Source organism: Diceros bicornis, unplaced genomic scaffold (genome assembly GCF_020826845.1).
Source record: "Diceros bicornis minor isolate mBicDic1 unplaced genomic scaffold, mDicBic1.mat.cur scaffold_181_ctg1, whole genome shotgun sequence".
NCBI classification, from domain to species: domain Eukaryota; kingdom Metazoa; phylum Chordata; class Mammalia; order Perissodactyla; family Rhinocerotidae; genus Diceros; species Diceros bicornis.
Genome location: NW_026691078.1, coordinates 426,809 through 446,233, shown reverse-complemented (window position 1 = coordinate 446,233; position 19,425 = coordinate 426,809). Strand labels below are relative to the sequence as shown.

Here is a 19,425-nt window from a genome sequence, read left to right as displayed (position 1 = left end):
CCTAACATATTTAATGGTTTGAAAAACAGCTTTTAAATTCTACTTAGCATTTATTTATGAAAATTTTGATTCACAATTAAGATATATATTGTGCTGGAAAAACTACAGTGAATGGCCAGGAGGCAACCTGGTTGCAGAATTGCAGGAATGTTGAACATACAAGGCCCCTCTGCTTGTGGATTTTAACTAGAGCTTTACATCTAACTCCTCTCATTGGTTTGGAGGGAAGGCCTTTTTAGTAAAGGAATAATGAGCCTCTCCTGCATGTACAAATAAGCCAGAGCAGTGGTCCTCATCCCAGGGAGACTATTTAAAAATACTAATATCTAGGGTTCACACGAGATCGATTACAAATCAGAATTTCTGGAGGGATGGTCCATGCATTTATTGCTGTTAGGTCAAAAAGCTAGAATTGGCTCCTTTTAATTTTGTCTTCAGTTAAAGATAGGAAGCTGGTGATAAAATTAATTTCGGGAAAACATATAACATTTGAAAATTACAATAGGTCAGGAAGGAAGCAAAATGAGGTGGCTGTTATATTCGTGCCCTCTGTGAGCACAATTACAGACCTCAGACTGAGCCACTGTGTAGGGTTTCAGCTCCTTGAAATTATTTCATGTGTTTATGCCTCTTTTTCTCATCTAGAGATTATTCTCTCCAAGATTAGTCAACTTTAAAGACTCTATAGACAATTTAGGTTTTCTAATGAGGTTTCTTTCTTGAGACAACTTTTATATGTGAAATATCTTAGGAAAATCATTTACTCAAAAAAATACTGATAAAAGATTTTTTTTTCCATGACTCACCATAATGAGTAGGCTTTCCGGTTAAAATAATCTGTTCCAAAATATCAATATGTTTTTGACAGATTTTTTTCCCTCAATAACTACTGAAAGAGTTTTAATGTGTAACCTGCTAGAAAGGAAGTTTTGTTTGGAAAATCTGTTTAATTTTCAAGAATGATTTATATTTGGGGGAGTGGAAGAAAAGGAAATGTTCTTAGTCCAACTTATTTCAAACTTCTCTAAGTTGTGGTTTTCTGGAAGTTAGCATATTTTTCCATTTATCCTACAGCTTTCATTAGTTTGACTCTCATAAGTCATTTATCTTACTGCCAGTATTAAAGTGAAAGGATGGATCAATTGATAAGGAAACACAATTTTTGAAGTTGGGAATTTTTGAACTTGAGAATTTTTGAAAAGACATGCAAATAAATATTCTATTAGTTTATTCTTTTGTGTTATTAGGTAATGATTAAGCTTCAATTGCTCTTTAAAAAATTATATAGCAATTAGTCCTTTTTCTTTTCTATTTCATTTACATTGTGTGCCCAACCATTTTTCATTATTGGTTTGGACTTAAACACAGTCTGTTAAAGGGATAAGACAGATGACTTCCCAAGGTCCTTCTAGACTTATATTTTGATAAACCTATGACTAAAATTAATCTTGGCCCCATCTTGGTGAGTTTAATTATTAATCTGCATAGCAGAGCTATAAGCACAACTTTGTCAGATTCAAACTATTAACAATATTTATAAAAATGGAACATTTATTGACTGCTTTGAACTCAGTGGCATCCGATCAGAAAATAGCTTCATCTATCACCAATGTCACACCTGATTTTTAGGCTTTCCCTTCTCCAGTATTTGATAGCATTTTTTTTTTTGGTGAGGAAGATGAGCCCTGAGCTAACATCTGTTGCCAATCCTTCTCTTTTTGCTGAGGAAGACTGGCCCTGAGCTAACATCCATGCCCATCTTCCTCTGCCACAGCATGGCTTGATAAGCGACGCATAGGTCTGTTCCCGGGATCCGAACCTGCGAACACTGGGCCGCAAAGCAGAGTGCATGAATTTAACCACTATGCCACGAGGCCGGCCCCCAGTATTTGATAGCCTTTTATACAGATCTTGTAGCTTGTTAGTCATTAACAGTTGTTAAAAAGTCCATTCTAAAGCAACAGTTTAATCTTGCTTCCAGTGTAAAGTTTTTTCCCTTTAGTTTCAGCCCTGACCCTGTTTTAAGATCAGTGATGTGGGCGGGGAGGGGGAGGTGTTAACTGTTCTTTCAATATCCTTACTTCAAATCCCCTTCCACTTCTCCGCTCACTCTGCTGTGCCTGGCTCTTCCAGCTTTCAAGTGGGGAGTGTGATGAGCAGTAAAGGGGTAGAAAGGGAGGCAGTAAGTACAGTGGTTAAGAGCATGGACTCTGGAATTAGATACCTGAGGTTAGAGCCTCTACCACTCACTGGCTTTGTGAGCTTGGTTATAATTCCATAGTGTCTCAGGTTCCTCATCTATGAAGTGCCAATAATGATTTTTTAATGACTATTTTAATAATGAGTTACGGTTGTGAGGATTGTATGAGTTCATTTATGTAAAGCATTTACTCGATCATTGTTAGTTGTTCTGCATATTCCTACTGGGTTTGCTATTACTGGGTACTGGTCTTTCTCCTGGGGCTGTGTTTCGGATGCAATTGCTCTCTACCTTGGCAGGTGTCCGTAGTTAGTTTTCTTTTGTGGGATGATTTGGTGGGTTTTCTGCCCTCCTCTCCCTCCACAGGCATCTCTGCACTGTAGTTTCCTGATGTTTGCAATGCACTTGCTGGCTGACACTTGCCAATATCCCTGTTCCGGCTCCTGCCCTAGCGCTAGACTCAGGAGGTTTTCTTCCATGGGCAGGCAGCAAAGATTGAACATGGGGAACCTCATGCACCCAGGCCCAGCTGGGGCGGGCTATTTCTCTTGCTGGTCTCTCTCTTGGCCCTGCCTTGCGGGCTGCCCCAGCTGCCTCTCACCTACAGATTCCTTGAGGGCCCTGAGTCTGGCCCCAGTCTGTATCTTCATGTATGCCTCCAAACACCTGGAGACAGATGTGAGAGCTTCCTAAAATACTCTCATAGAATGTGCCTACACATTTTTGCCATTCAGCAAACTTCCACCAGAGCAGTGAAATATCTCCTGCAGAAAACCATAATCTCTCTGGGTGATTCTCTTAGGGCTCCTGTTACTTGCGTCACTTTTAGGGGCAGCACACCACTCCCCTTTCCCACAGGACACCATGGCACTCTCTTCCTTCAATTCATTTCAAAGTCTCCTCTTCAGTGAGTCTCTATCCTTCCCCCTAAGTGGGCCACTGGGTGTGATGGTTGCAAGATCTCTTTGGCTCTGCCCTGAGGACGTGTTCAGAATGTAGGACGTTCATCAGGTTTTATCAGCTGTAGCTAACAAAGAGCAACCTATTTCACATCCTGCTGTAAGTGGTTCCGTCATACTTTCTGCTATTATTATTATTATTTTTTTTGTGTGAGGAAGATCAGCCCTGTGCTAACATCCATGCCAATCCTCCTCTTTTTGCTGAGGAAGACTGGCCCTGGGCTAACATCTGTGCTCATCTTCCTCCACTTTATATGGGACACCACCACAGCACCACCACTTGACTTGACAAGTGGTGCATCGGTTTGGGCCCGGGGTCCGAATCCAGGCCACCAGCAGCAGAGCGCGCGCACCTAACTGCTACGCCACAGGGCCAGCTCATCTTCTGTTATTATAAAGGCTGAATGATGTGGCAAATTAAATTCTAACATATCCGTGCTCCGACTGCCTGGAACCACATTTGTTTTTGCGTTGTTTATATTTACACAGATGTAAATAAGTGATTTCACTTGGCAAGATGTGATTCTTTTTATTATAGAACCTCTGCTATATGAGCAGAGGGAAATTATAAACTTTAAAAAGATCCCCTTAATCCCATGTACTTAAACATACATCATTCTTGTTAAATATAACTTAACAGTAGCTAATATAGTTAGGCTTGTCTTCGTTGTAAAAATCAAATATTTCATGCTGATAGCCATTATTTATAGTTTGAATCTAATGTTGTGATCATACCTCAGCCATGGTCAGAATAAACTAACCAGAGTGTGGTCATTTTTAATTTTAGTCATATGAGTTTCAAAATATAATTCTAGAGGAAAATTGAGAGGTCATCTGTCTAAGCTCAGTGCCGTCCAATAGAACGTTTTGTGAAAATGGAAATGTTCTGCACTGTCCAACACATGTGACTGCTGAGCACTGGAATTGTCACAATTGTGACCAAGGAACTGAATTTTTAATTATATTTAATTTTAATTCATTAAAATTTAAATTTAAATAGCCACATATGACTCATGGCTTCTGTATTGGACAACTCAGTTCTATCTTTATACAGATTTGGTTAAGTCTAAACTAAAAATTAAACAAGTCTTTTTTTTTTTCTTTCGTAAGACTGATTTTTGCCCATGGAAAATAAAAATAGAATTATTGAGTAACATGGAAATACATGTAGATTCCTCTGCCTTACATTACCTACTTTATCAAGCAGAATAATTTAAAGGAGAAAATCTGCACTGTCTTTTAACTATTAAAATGTTCCTAGGGGATGACATTTTAGTGTAATAAGCATAGAGGCAGCATTCCTTTAGGGATCTCCCATGACTCGTATTTGTGTAGAGATGTACAGTTCACAGCACATTATCTCATTTTTTTCCCCAGAAAGAATCCCTCTTGTTATTATCATTCTTATGGTAGAGGTGGGAGGCTGGGTATCCAGGAGCTAGAGTGACCTGCCAGGTGTCACGGCATGAGTGTGGGGGGAGAGTAGGGGAGGCTGGGCTCAGTTCACACAAAACGTTTCCTAAGGCCTCATTGTCTGTGGCAGGCACTGCTCTGTGTGAAGGATTCGGAGAGGAATAAAGTAAAGCTCTCCCGTCTTGGATGTTCTGGGTGCCCTCCTCTCTGTCTTCCGGTAGGAGGTTGGAGGGATGGGAGAGCGAGGCTGGCTCCTCTCTAGGGGGCTGTTAGCAGTGGTCTGCACCTGGGTGTCAGCAGCCCACCTCTCTTCCAAGCCTGTTGAGCCACTCTACCAGTGCCAGCTCCTCTGACTTGCACTTTGTCTCAAGGCTTGTCTGCATCCCGTCATATCTTGAAAACTCACCCCTTTCAAATAAGCCCTCCTCCTTGAATTATCTGGTGAATGTAATCTGCTTTTGGTTGGGACCCAGAGTGATATAGCCTCTCCTTCTCATTGAACTATTTCTCGTGGTGTATCTCCTCTCTCCTTGGCTTGGATGGAACATCACAAAAGGTATACTGAGACTAGCCTCACTGAGGCCTCTATTCCTGAATACCGGCTGATAAATGGAGTGCAACACTGTAGATTCCAGGGCTCCAAATGCCCAGGGTGCGGGGGGCCTCAACCCCACTGAAGATGATGCCTCTGTATCGAGCTGTGGTTTTAAATTGAGGCAGCATCCCTTGGTAAATCATTCCATTATGGTATACCTAACAGAAGAAATATTTAAATTCATCAGTGATCTGATAATGAATTCTGCTAACAGGTGTAACTTTGTGTATTGACTGGCCATAGAAGGATTTCATTTATAGAGTGGGTGCTCGGTAAATGACTTTGTGGATGACAAAGTTTAGATTTATTCTCAAGTTATGATGCATTACAAATACATATCAAGAAATGAACAGATATACTAATTAATTAAGAGGTCAATATATTAACATTATTTAATATATTATGTCCCAGATCGCATAATTATATTTTAACAGAGATTTATGAATCTTCACTTAGTATATCAAGAGGAGACAATTTTAGTCTCTCAAATAACGTCATTGAGGCGGCTGCCTATTTTATTCTAAATGATTCTTAGAGTATCTGCTATGTGCCAGACACTGTTGTGGGTACTAGGACTAAAGCAGTGACCAAGTAGATGCTGTCTGCATTTGGGGAGCTTATATTTTATTGGATCAGGTGTATACAAAAGGAATCATTTACAAATAATTGATGGATTGCAATTGTTGCATGGTAATATGGTTTTTGTTTCCTTTCCCTCTCCTCATCCCATACCCCCTCCTCCATGCTCCCTGGAGCCTGACTCATACTGAAACCAAGAAAACAGGGTTTTTGGAAATTTGAATCAAGAAGGAGACAAATATTCTTTGGCATAATAAAGTGCAGGAGACATACTAAAAGTGTGAATCTTGCTAGTGTGAAGAAGCTAATGGCTTTATATTGAGAATCTAAAAGACTGACCTCAGTGAAGATTTTTTTCCCTTCTCTTCTGCCTTCAGCAATGAAAATCTCTGGAACAATTTGGCAATGGAACATAAAGAAGCTGACAAAGAAGAGACCCAGTGAGAGACTATGAGGGTCTGGTTGAAGAGGGTGAGAGTGAGGAAAAAAGGCTATAAAGAGAATCATAGAGGCTGTGAGAGGAAGGAGGTAGAAAAGGGCCCTTGGCAGAAATATTGTTCTGCCTACATCTAGGTTGGCCATATGGGAATGCCATGAGTATCTAGAACACTGGAGGAGCTGGATATGGTAACCTGCTTTCAAGATAGTCCCCAGTGAGTCTAGCCCCCTGGTATTCATGTCCTTATGTGGTCTCCTCCCACACTGGAAAGGGCTGACCTGTGGAACTAAGAGAATATCGTGGAATGATTGAGTGTGTCTTGAGTCTGGGTCATGAGAGATGTGTGGCTTCTGCCTGGCTCTCTTGGCTCACTCTGTCGGGGAGAAGCCGGCTGCCATGTTGTGAAGACTCAAGCAGCTCTGTGGAGAGGCCCACAGGGGAGGAACTGAGGCCCCTCCAATAACCACGCAAACGAGCAATCTTGGAGGTGGAGCTTCCAGCCTCAGTCAAGCCTGCAAATGACTACAGCCTGGTCACGCTGATATCGTGACTGCTCAGGCTCTCATGAGACCCTGAGCAAGAAGCACCAGCTGGGCTTCTCTTGAATTCCTGACCCAATGACACTGTGAGTAATCAATCTATGTTGTTTTAAATCGCTGTGTATTAGGGTAATTAATTATGTGGCAAGAGATAACTAACATACTGAGAGATGAATGTGACAGAGTCCATTTCAAGTTTCCACTGCCTGATGGGTTCTGAGTGGAACTTGTTGCTCTAACCTGAGCTATTTGTTGGTTCTTTTGAATTCTGTGTGTCTGCTTGATTGGCTCAAAACAAGACTTTAGGACTATGAACTCTGCTACCCCACTCTTCCATAATAAAGGGTGTGGTGTTCAGGTTACTATTTTAAGTGCCGAAAGGAGAAACACAGGGTATGATGAAAGAATGTAACTCATTAACACAGTTTCTGTTTACTCGTAAGAGCACTACAGGTGTGAGAGGCTGAGTGATCTGAATAAAGCTGTGCTGTGTGCCTCTGTCAGAAGAGTCCTCAGCTTGACATTTTCCTGCTCTTAGTTCCTCAGGACCATTGACCTTTTCTTTTCTCTGTTAAAAAACATTTATTTTTAAAATCTATTTCTATTGTAATTTGGATCATATTTTTGCCTTTCTCCCCCTTTTAAAAACAACTTGGCTGCTCTCTCTTTTGATACTTGACTATTCTAAAACCCTCTCTCTGTATCCTACATTACAGCTTCATTTCAAAACCCAAATCCTTAAAATTGGCCTTGCTTAGCAAATTAACAATGACTTATGCCACAGTAGATACCTCGTTATGCTTTCTATTGTTTTGTGTAACAATTTGGCCATTGCATAAAAGGATATGTACCAATGATTTTGATAATTGAAATACCACCCCGAGTTTTCTTTTACGTGGAGAAAAGCCTGTTAAAATTAATTCATTAACAAAAACCCCATTGTATTCAGCAAGGCAATTTCAAGTAGAAAGATACCACTATCTCCCTTGCTCAGATGTTGCTATTTACATATTTAACATCCTGAACCAACTATGGAGATTTCAGTACTATTTAATCATTAGCATAAAGCAAGCCTGTGAACCAGATACATCTGCCTATCACTTTTATATATTTGACTCCTTTGCTCCTTTAACTTTGTCATCAGACTCTGAAATCTTCACTGGCTCTAGGCAGATTATATGAAGAATGTCAGCCTCTGGCGCCCTCTTGCTGAGAAATGCTCCTGGTGTTAGTCCTACTGGCAGCTCGGCTATAGTTTGTTTAGGGAAATCTGAAAGGATGAATCATTTTTCCATTTATTTGTGCAACGTGATTTGAATTCCTGAAACAATGTGACTCACTTCTTGCTCAGTTATAGGACTGAGTAACTGAGATAAATTCCTATTAAAGCAAATGTAAGACATTAAAAAAAAAACTTCTCAATAAAGCAATTAAATTCCTATTAAACTTTCGATTTGTTGGATACCATCATATGTTGGTATGATCACTTGTGTTACATGTATACATGATCACTTGTATTGGTAATAATTAATTGCCAAAATACCATTGACTAAATTGACTAAAGGGGAGCCGTCCATTCCGCATTTGTTATAGGTCCAGGATCCGGATCCGCCATTGCCAGGAAGTGTGTTCCTGTAGGATGGGTCATCAGACACCATCCAGTAATTCATCCTGGTGCCCATTCCTTCCCTGGCATCCCCCAGACAGTGATCTCCCTTGCCTGTTCTCTGCTGACATGTTATTTTCTTTCCTGAGGTCAGGAACAAATAATTGAGCGATCGTTGAACACTTACCATGAGCTGGAGTCTGAGAAATGGTAGCAGGACAGCACAGTGCATGTATAACCCGTGCCTACACTACACAAAGCTAGCAATAAAATTAGGCTAGCAACACATGGATTATTTCTCTGTGGAACCTCCAGCTGCCTCCAGGTATCCCCATCCCAACTATTTCTGGGAGTTCCCATAAATTCCCATAAGTGCTCCCATTCAGCTCACTCAGCCGCCGGGCAAACATTTTCCTTCCTTTATGCCAGACTCTGGGGGTATGTAGGCTGCCTGGTGCTGCCTGTCAGCGTGGGTGTAGGCTGCTGATGAACGTGTGGCTGTGAGGATGTTGCCCCTGCCACGTTGAGGCGAGCTGAGGTCACTGGGGCTTTGCTCTGTGGCTGGAAATGTCCCCAACACTGCTGGTGTGTTGGAGCTCAGGTTATGCCAAGGCTTCACTCTGTACTTTGATTTCTTAAGTCTGCACTGGCTTCTTCTCCAAGTGGGGAAAATTCCTACCTTTGTTTCATTGTCTCTCAAAGGTTCCAAAGCAGTGCTGATTTGGGTGCCCAATATTTCTCAGACCTCTGAGCTAGGCAGCTCTCCTCCATTTCTGTAAATGCTCCTCCCCTCAGGATCTGGCCCAGGTCCCTGGAGGGAGGGAAGGTGGGGCCCTAGGAGGAAGGGGAAGTCATAGAACAAGATGAGCCACACTCGCCTGATATTAGGCACTGATTGTGACGAGCCACACTCGCCTAATGTTACTCCTCTCACTCTTTACCCAGGACATTTTTAATAGAAGAAACAATGAGCTTCAGTTCTCTTTCTTTCTTTGCCTAAAGGCACCCGCCACCACCACCACCCCCGCCCCGCCCCTCGATTCCTTGTGGCTCTGATTTATCTGTTTGCCAGAAATGCTCAGACATGTCTGAGTCTAGGAAGAATGCAACTTAGGCTCAAGGGGGGTTCTCTCCATATTCATTAGTGGTGCCAAAGGTGATAGTGGGTGGTGGTGCCAGGTTAAGGGAAAGGAACATCTTTAGGTGGAAAATGCTGGCAGTCCTCATGCTTCTAAACTATTCTAGCAGTTGGTCTTGAAGGGAGAATACATCTCATGGAAACTCTGAGTATAGTTTCAAACGTTCTTGAATGTACCACGAGAGCATAATACTAAAAATTAGGTGCTCTAACACTATTCTGTTTCATTAAGTATTTCTACTGTGTAATGTGCTCAGCAAACCTTATGCAGAATTATTATGGAAAGCTCATTGTTTACAAATATTAAGGTTGCAAAAGACTGAAGAGTCACATGCCTATAATAAGTAAATAGGTGTTATCTAAAGAGAGATTAGCTTGACTAGCCAGAAATCTGCATAAAGACTTTTTTGTTTCTTCTATGTCTCTTGGTAATTATATTAAAATGCTCCTAGCACCTCCTCACCTCTGCCTCTAGCATTTTATGGTGTGATAATACAAACCTACCTCCTTCTGATATTTACAGTTAGGTACCTTGAAGGCAGTATTGCTCAGTGGAGGCAGCCTGCCTGATTTTGAATTCAGGTGTCCACTCTTTCTAGCTGAATCACCTTGACAAGTGGCCTTAGTCCGCTAAGCCTCAATTTCCTTATATATGAAATGGGATAGATAATACTGGTAGTACCTACTCATAGGTTGCAAGATTTCACTTAGATTAATAAAAGCTAGGACAGTACAGGACAGGTAGTAAAAGCTTGATAAACTTTTGTTCTTACTAAAACGAAATAAATGTTTTCTCACTAAAGTAAGTTTTTGTATGCCAGTTATTCCTCAATAAGGCTGTTCATAAAAGTGAGAGAAGAAAAAGTTAAATGAAAATTGTGTTACTAAAAGAAAATGCTAGCTTGACGCCTGAGAATTTTGAGACTTTTTTCAAAGGAAGGTAAAGTTCTGGGACAGACAGACAGGAGGGCTGTGCTTCCCGCAGCTCTTTGTGGAGGAAGGAGCGCCTGGGGACGCCATGAATTGGGGTCATAAAGTAATCCTTTGTGATGAATTGGAATCACCCCCTTACTCTGTTTTATCTGGGCCAGTACTGTCCAAAAGGTAGCCACTAGCCACATGTGGCCGTTTAGCACTTGAAATGTGGCTAATCTGAACTGAGATGTGGTGTCAGGATAAAATACACATGAGATACTATAGTCAATAACACTGTATTGCATATTTGAAGGTTGCTAAGAGAATAGATCTTAAAAGTCCTTATCACAAGGAAAAAAAATTATAACTGTGTGTAGTGACAGATGTTGACTTTTGTGGTGATCATTTTGCAATATATACAAATATCGAATCATTATGTTGTACACCTGAAACTAATATAATGTTATATGTCAATTATACCTCAATTAAAAAAATACATACCAGATTTTAGAGATTTAGTGTAAAAAAATGTAAAATAGTTTATTTGAAATTTTAAAATATTGATTACATGGTGAAATAATAATATTTTGGATATTTTTTAAAGGAAATATTTTATGAAAATTTATTTTTATCTGTTTCTTTTTACTTTTTAAACTGTGGCTGCTGGAAAATTTGAAATTATATATTTAGCTTGAATTATAGTTCTATAGGACAGTGCTACGATCCAGATACGTTTGTGCCTTTTCTTGGTGACCCAGGGATACACAGAAAGGACACAACTTCTGGAAGAAATGATACTGAGGCAGGTTACCTTTTTAATGTCACACCATTCCCATTATGTTTGTAAAATTTTTATATATCCAATACTCAAAAGACTGAACTCTGGATTCAGACATCATGGCTTCAAACCCAGACACCATCACTGAATATCTGTATGATCTTGGACAAATGTCTGAATCTCAGGGGTTTTTTTCCCCGTGAACCGTAGGGTGATATTAATACCCAGGTCTACAAACTCAGATGTGCAAGAAATACACATTTATTTTTCCATAACTGAAATTAATATCTATTATGAATGCCCAATCCATCTATTGGTGGGAACAATCTCAGTCGTTTCAGGAGTCACTTTGATACTGAACCTCTCAATCTCCAGTTCGTGTGCCCGATGCCCAGCAAGCCAAATACTGAGACATCAGTGCTTGGAGATGGAGAAAGATTTATTTGAATTGGCCGAAACGAGTAGGTGGGAGCCTGGGTTTGCTCAAATCCCCCTGCCCAAGAACAGAAAGCAGGGGGTTTTATAGAGCTAAAGGGCTGGGCAGGAGGAGCTTCAGGGAAGAAGGGCTCACTCCCAATACGCCCGGGGGCAATCTGACTTCTGGGCTCCACCAGCTGCTGAGGGCCAGCCATCTTGTGATCACAACCTCCCCAAAGACATTCTCTTTGTTCTGCAAAACAAGCTCATAAATCCTCTAGAAAACAAGCTCACAAATCCTCGAGACCCCTGAATCACCCCTCAAATTAAACAGGAAAAAATAGCAAATTGGCTTAACATGTACAGTATCCCTCAGGTACCTGGCTTCAACTTCCCCCTATATATTGAAATGTTCTTTTTCCTCTAAGTGGTGCTAAGGTAAGGCAGGGAGAGCACATGATCCTGGGTGTCATCATCTATCCCTGCTGGCATCAGCTGGGACATTCTCTCGCTGGGCTGGGGTTTAGTCACCAAGGCTGCTGTTTTTCCCTCATCCCAACTGCAAGGCCTTTTTGGGTACCCTATTTCTCTCTTCCACGTCAGACCCATTTTAGGATTTATGGAAAATGGTTATCCAGTTACAAAATGCCTCTTAATGCAGGTAGGTGCATTAAGAGGAATTAACAAGATGATCCATGTCAAGTGCTTAGCACAATGCCTGAACAAATTAAGCACCTAATAAAGGTAATTATTATTGTTAATGTTGATGCTGCTGTTCTTGTTCTCAGCCAATGTATGTTGGGTTTCCGTAGATCTAGTTGCCAGAAAAGAGGTGGGTGAGGTTACCATTTTCTTTTGCTCCTTTTTCAGTCACTAAGAGTGAGGAGAGAAACTAGATACACGTGGGGGGGGGGGGTGGGGACGGGACGGGACGGAGGCGGGAAACAAGACAAAACAAAACATTGGTCTCCGGTTACTCTTTGATGCTGATCAAGAGATTCGCAGCTAGGATTGGTGTTGGGAAGATATGTGCGGGTAGTGGGGTGAAGACTGGTAGATCTAACGTCGGAGGGTGCCATCTAATGGTAGAAATAACAATATCATAATTAAGCATCTCTGATATGCCAGTAACGTGATAGGTGGTGTGGAGCATTAGTCCATGCATTTGAAGTGAAATTTAGTCCATGCATTTGAAGAACTTACAACTGGATAAAAAAAAAATATGTGTCATGTTTCTAAAATGAGAGATGATGCTGGGTTGGAAGGCTGACTGTTTCTGTGTGGTCTCATATGGTGGTGATACCTTGGTGGGGATGTCCAAGCTCACGGTTAATGCTACAACTTCAGATAAACTCAATTTGTCAGTGCACTTTGAGCTAACTGGGATATCAGCAACTTATTCTTTCAAAAGAAGCTAACAAGTACTCAGAATGTTGATGTATTAATGTATAGTGGGGATATTCCTTTCAAGCGACGAGAACGTTCATGTAAAATTTAGCAACAGCTAATATCCAGTACAAGATAAAATGAATATTTTTTCAATTTTCATTAGTATTCATTTATTGATACATTCATTTTGTCGTCTGGTGGGTACTAGCTGACAATAAAATTTTACTTTAAATGTACAAAAGAATTCTTTAGCATTGAAAATTTTATCTACTAATTACATTTTTTAATATGCAGATTGGGAAAAAACTTCCAATATTAAGATTTTAGTAGTTAAAATATCTCAGATCAGCGTGAGGGAAACCGTTGTTTTATAAGACGCTAGTTTGAAAACCACTGCTACAAATTTTGAATGCCTTATTATCTTGATGCTTCCCTTCTATGCACTCACATTCATTAAGGGGTTAAGACTTGGTCTGATCTTTGGATGAGGTATTAGATTGGATTAGAATAAAGAAGTAGGACATAAGAGCTGGAGAGTGAAGAAAGTGCAGGAGAATGACGTCAGACAGACCTTTTACTAGAATGTAGAGGAGGATCAAGTGAGAGACTAACAGGAGAAAATGTTTGGAGGCTAGAACTGATAGGCTATATGGCCCTACTGTCTTGTATTAAATTGCACAGTGGCATGAGAGCGTGATATTTGTTGGAAGAAATGTAAACTAAAAGGCTCATAAATCTCCTAATAAGAATATTGGCATTTGGAGTGATAATTTCCACTTAACAATGGGATTTTGCTAAGATGTTAAATATGACATGTCATCTAATAAAATTTATTTAAAGATTTTTCCACCCCACAAACTCTATTTTCAAAATGTTAAAGTTATGGATGACAAAGGGGGCTTATTTTGTATTTAACTTCTGTCAGCACCTGTTAAAAGTCACTTTACAAGCAGTTCTTCGAGACACTGTTTAGAGAATCAGCTATTCTGAACTATGATGTGAACTATAAATATGTTTGATTTTAAACCCCCTTTGCCTCTCAAAGCTGTCTTTTTTGATGATAATTTAAGATGATGATTTAATAGGCTCTTTGAGGCAAAAGGTAGCATATGCCATTAACACATCTAGTGTAGAACTATTATCAAATCTTCTTGTTTCAATATTTCGTCCCCCATCTTCTATGAATCTCATTTTTTAACATCAAATTGAGTTACAGAATATTAGAACTGTAAGGGATCTAGGTTCACATAGTTGTGATCTCTTGGTTTTTCTGGAATTCTCTAAGGGATTGGAGGAATTATAATTCAAAGTAGTCTGTTTTTTCTAGCTGGTTCGTAGGGACTGGGCCAGTCTCATAACTTTGGCCAAAATCTCAACATTCTGCTATTTCTACAGTCAAACCCTTTTGTGTTCTTCTGACATCTTGTTTGTTTCACATAGTGACGCAAAAAGTGATTTCTTTATCTGGTCCCTTTTTATTAATTTGGATACTTAGTTTCGTAGAATCCATCATCCTACAAAAGAATAGAATATGGTATATATATTTTCATGTCATGACTTAAGTAAATGTAGCAATGCTGGTTCCTACCTTCGCTGTGTGTTCATCAGTGTGATGGTTAGTTGGATGTGTCGACTTGACTAGGCCACAGTACCCAGATATTTGATCAAAAACTAGTCTAGATGTTGCTGTGAAGGCACTTTATGATGAGAGCAACATTTAAATCAGTAGACTTAGAGTAAAGCAGATTACCCTCCAAAATGTGAGTGGCCTCACCCGTCACTATTGAAGGCCTTAAGGGAGAAAAGACCAACTTCCCAAGGAAGAGAGAATTCTGCGTGCAGTCTGCCTTCAGACTCCGGCTGCAACATCAACTCTTTCCTGGGCCTCCAGCCTGCAGGCCTAGACTGGCAGAAAAACAAATCTTGCAGATTTCATGCTTGCCAGCCTCTACAATTGGGTGAGCCAATTCCTTATAATAAATTTCTCTCTCTCGCTCTCTCTATTCTGTTTCTCAGGAGAACCCTGGCCAATACATTCAGTCAATCAGGATTAATGATCTACTCTGGCCAAAATTCATCTCTAATCCTACGTGTCAGAGTTTAAAGTGAAAGTAAGAGACTAGAGTCACATTTTATAGATGAGTGAATCAGTCTTCATGAGTAAAGAGAAGAAAAATGGAAATCCAGAAACAAAAAGAATTTACTTAACATGGTTTTATTATTGTCCAATAGCTCAATCCCTCAAATAGAAGATTTTACTGTATTAGAGATTGGTTACCATTGGGAGCAGATCCAGGTTTTGCTTGCATAGTTTGGGGAGCATTCTTTAAGAAGAGAATACAAAAGTACTACTACCTAATCAAGTATGAAGGTGAATATTTATTTAGGTTGAGAAGAGGAATCATAACAATTTACAAAAGTTTAAAAGCTGACCAATACTGTAAACAGAACAAATCCACAAAGAAAACATGTACTTGTTATTAATGAATTGCCCGATATACCTGTACATTACTTTTTTCCCCTTTATAGTTTTTTGGTGTGTATTTTTGGTTTCACTTCAGAATAAAAAGACAATTTAGTCCATAAATTTCAAACTGTGTTTCTCTTCTACTCCAACAAATTTCCATGCTAGACACTGTAAGATACATTCATGTGGCCTGCACCTTCACAATGTGTGAGTGTGCATAATCTTAATTGGAAAGAAGTATTTCTGAAGGTCTTTCCTATGCTGAGATCACGGGCATAACAATTATACATCGATGTGACCATAAGCCATTTAAGTACGTCCCACAATACCCAAACTAAATGTATTCCTCACTTAACTTTTCCTTACCAGAGTCTAAAAATGCCACAGCCGTTCCAATGCTACCCTACATGAGAGGACGTGTGATGGAGGGGAATTCAAAGTGGAAAGAGACAAAGGTCCTAAGATAAGATAAAATATCCTCATTTTATAGATTTTACGAAAACATACGATTATGTGACCATGGTCTTGGAAAGGCCCTGGGTAAATAAGAGACCCCAAAGCCTAAGCCTCTGACTACCATAGTTATATGACATTCTTCTCTTTTCCCACTTCTAAATAATTTTTCAAAGAATCACTTATTAATGTAAATTTATTAATATATTTTCATGCTACTGGGATTAATGTGTGAAATTTTCTATAATTAACTGTAAATATTTATACTGTGAGTGTGGGAAATACACATGAATAGGAAATGAAATATCTTTAAATCATAAATTTGCAATGAATATTTTAGAGCAGTGTAATTGAATCTTGCTTATAATTACGGTAGACATATAATAATAGCTCTTTTCAAAGAAAAGAGCTATTATTTTTCACCCTCAGAAGAACAGAGGAAAGGAACAAGAAAAAAGTGAAACAGGCCAGCTTTTATCAGGGGAGGCTGACTTCAGAAACAAAATATGTATTGGAGCCATTCGTAGTCAGAATTGATTTCAAAATGAAATTACCATTGGCTTTCAAATGGAAATTTCAGGGAGAAAACGTTAATAAAAATGTAACGGGTATAATGACAATCCTAATGATGATGACGTTGTGTGTGTGTTGTTAGATGAATGATTAGCATAATCTGTGACACTTTTTTTAGTCCATAAAGAGGTAGATGGAAATTGGTACTTATAGGATCATAATTGATTCACTCTTCCCTAGCTCATTAAAATGACTTTGCCATTATTTCTCAGTTCTCATCGTGTGATAGGGCCATGCATATATGGCGCAGAGAATCAGACTGACAGGAACTTTGTCAGTTCCAATTCTGCTTTCATTATTCACAGGACTAAAGACTCTCTCTATAAAATCAGTTATTTGGCATCTTCTCATTGATTCTGAAAGAGGTTTGTACATGAATATGCATAGGAATCTGTGGCAGGCTGGTGCATTGGTGGCCCCCCAAAAACTATGCCTCTCAGTACTAATGCCCTTGTGTAGCTCCCTTCCACAAGGGCTCTGGGCTTGGCTGTGTAACTGGCTGTGGTCAACGGACATTAGCAAATGTGACACAGTAGGGTTTGTTGAGGGCTTGCTCATTCAAGTTGTCCTCTTAGAAAACTCCATTTTGGAACCTAGATATCATAGCGTAAGGAAGTCCAGACTATATTGCTAGAGAGAGACACCATGTGGAATGGCCCTGGAGGATGAGACACATGTGAAGAGAGAGGCCAGTTGGAAGAAGACCAGGGTTCCCCAGCCTAGTTTCCAGTTGAACATAGCCGTACGGAGACGTCAGCTGACACTACATGGAATAGAACCACCAGACAACCCACAGAAATGTGAAAAACAGTACATCATTGTGGTTTTAAACCAATGAGTTTTGGTTTGTAAAGCAGCAATAATTAATGGAAACAGGATTATAGAAAGATTTTTTAAACCATCTCACTTGTATAGGAAAATCTGAAAGTGATTTGAATGAGAATTATAGAGACTTATAAAGTTGAATGCCCATAAAAATGACATTTATTTTGCACTTTACATATATAGCATTGTAATTTTAATAGCTAACATTTATTAAGTACTGACTATGTGTTAGTCATTACGCTAAGCAGTTTATATTTATCAGTTTATATTTATTAATTTTTAAAATCTATACAACAACCCTATGGGATAAGCACTGTATTTGTCCCCATGTTACAGATGAGACCTCATTGATGATAAATATTTTACCTAAAGTTTCACAGCTACCATACAGTGTGTGGAAGATACACAAAAGTATTATAAAATGCAGCCTGTACAAGCAATGGAATGTGCAGTCTTTAAAAAGGTCTACACCTATGAAATTACTATGAGATGATACTATTATAATGTATTGAACAGGGTGGTGTTAGTTAAAAGATCATAGTATTTTGAATCAGAATGACACAGATTTAAATGGTGGCTCTGCCACCAGCTTTGTGACCTTAAATAATTTATGTAAACTCTAAGCCTTGGTTTCCGTATCTATAAAATAGAGATTAAAAAATATCTCTTCCATGGCTGTTGAGAGTGTAACCTGGGCCGTGGAGCCAGCTTGTACCAACTTCTGCTGATCGTGCTCATGTTTTTCCAGATCATGTTCAGGGGCATCATTTGGGCAGCTTAAAATCAGCGTTGGTGGGAGTATTAACACCATGAAAATGTTAAAATCTCATCAGCCAAAGACTTCCAGCCTGTAGTCTGGCAAAATCTGACTTATTGACTGACGCACAGCAAGGGAGTGCAGTCGGAGGAACTGTGCTGGGTCACCTGACCAAGGGGGAGGAGAGGACGGGTCTATAAATGTTGGGTGCCTGCTGGAGGATTCCAAGGAGGGCCTATGGGAGGGGAGATCCATTCTGGGTTGGTTGCTGTTTCTGAGACAGGATTAGAGAACTGGGGATTAACGAGGGGTTGTGTGCCTCCATGAGGGTAGGAAGGTTTAGCAATTGGGAATCCAATTGTGAATAGCAAAGGGCGTCTGGGAGTGTCATTGGTGAGAAAGTAGTGATCACTCATAAAGGGGGCGTTATGACATTTTACACCCACCGAACCTTGGGATAAGCCATTTGTCCTCTTAACTTTGCAGCTGACTTTGTATGTTTGTCCTTCCAGCCTGATTCACAGCAGGGCTGACTTTTGTTTTTCAGTCCACGTTGATTTTTACTCTTACTGTCTCAGAAGGTCTTTCAAAAACCAGCAAACACTACAAATCAGGGCTTTTTATTTTTTCTGGAAACCCAGTTGTTAAACATTTACCAGCATATCACTACTTGCTTGTTCTCATATTTCTGTCCTTCATGGGAGATTCCTCTTTTTTTAAGATTCAGTGAACACAGTCAAGTCCCAAATGTATAACTAATGAAAGTCTAATATCCTCCCTAGGTATTTCTTAGAATCTCCAAGGAATAATTATGTTGCACAAATCCAGCCTATGAATTACTTACCCATTTCAGGGTTTCTCTGAGAATGTGTGAAGATTCTTGTCATAACTTCCTGACTAAAAAATGCTTAATAAAACATTTCTCCTCATAACATAGGAAGCCTTTCCTTTAAGAAAAAAATTCTATTTTTCACCTTAGTTTATAAGATTCTTAAAATCACTGAAAAATCCAGACTTTCTAGCTTCAACAAATTGGCACAGTGACTATATAGGTGAAAATGGGAATGGTTGAGTTATGCTTATTTGATTTTGTCCAGAACTTCTCTAACTGTACAAAGTGAATACAAGTTAGTCTACCTGTATAGGTGATATTGATGTGGAAATGACCATATCCAATGTATTTGTTCAAAGATGCAGATGCAATTGTTAGGCAAAATACAAACATCCACCAAAGAACTTTAGAGCACAATGTTTCAAAATGAAAAATTATTTCTCTTCTTTTCCCCTCAAACATTATACATTTTGGAAGGAAAACAAGTTGTCTCTATAATGGGTAGAAATTAAGGTAAAGAAGAACTATGACTCAGTGGAAGATGCACAGAC

General features: G+C 39.5%; 1 protein-coding gene across 1 annotated transcript in view; it reads left to right on the top strand.

The window, feature by feature from the left end:
* Nucleotides 1–6,761: 6,761 nt before the first annotated feature.
* Nucleotides 6,762–19,425, top strand: part of LOC131402600 (phosphorylase b kinase regulatory subunit beta-like) — a 92,736-nt gene continuing 80,072 nt past the window's right edge. Inside the window, 1 exon segment of the mRNA XM_058537259.1 lies at nucleotides 6,762–6,810. Within this exon segment, the coding sequence (XP_058393242.1) occupies nucleotides 6,803–6,810 (8 nt within the window). The 5' untranslated portion in view covers nucleotides 6,762–6,802.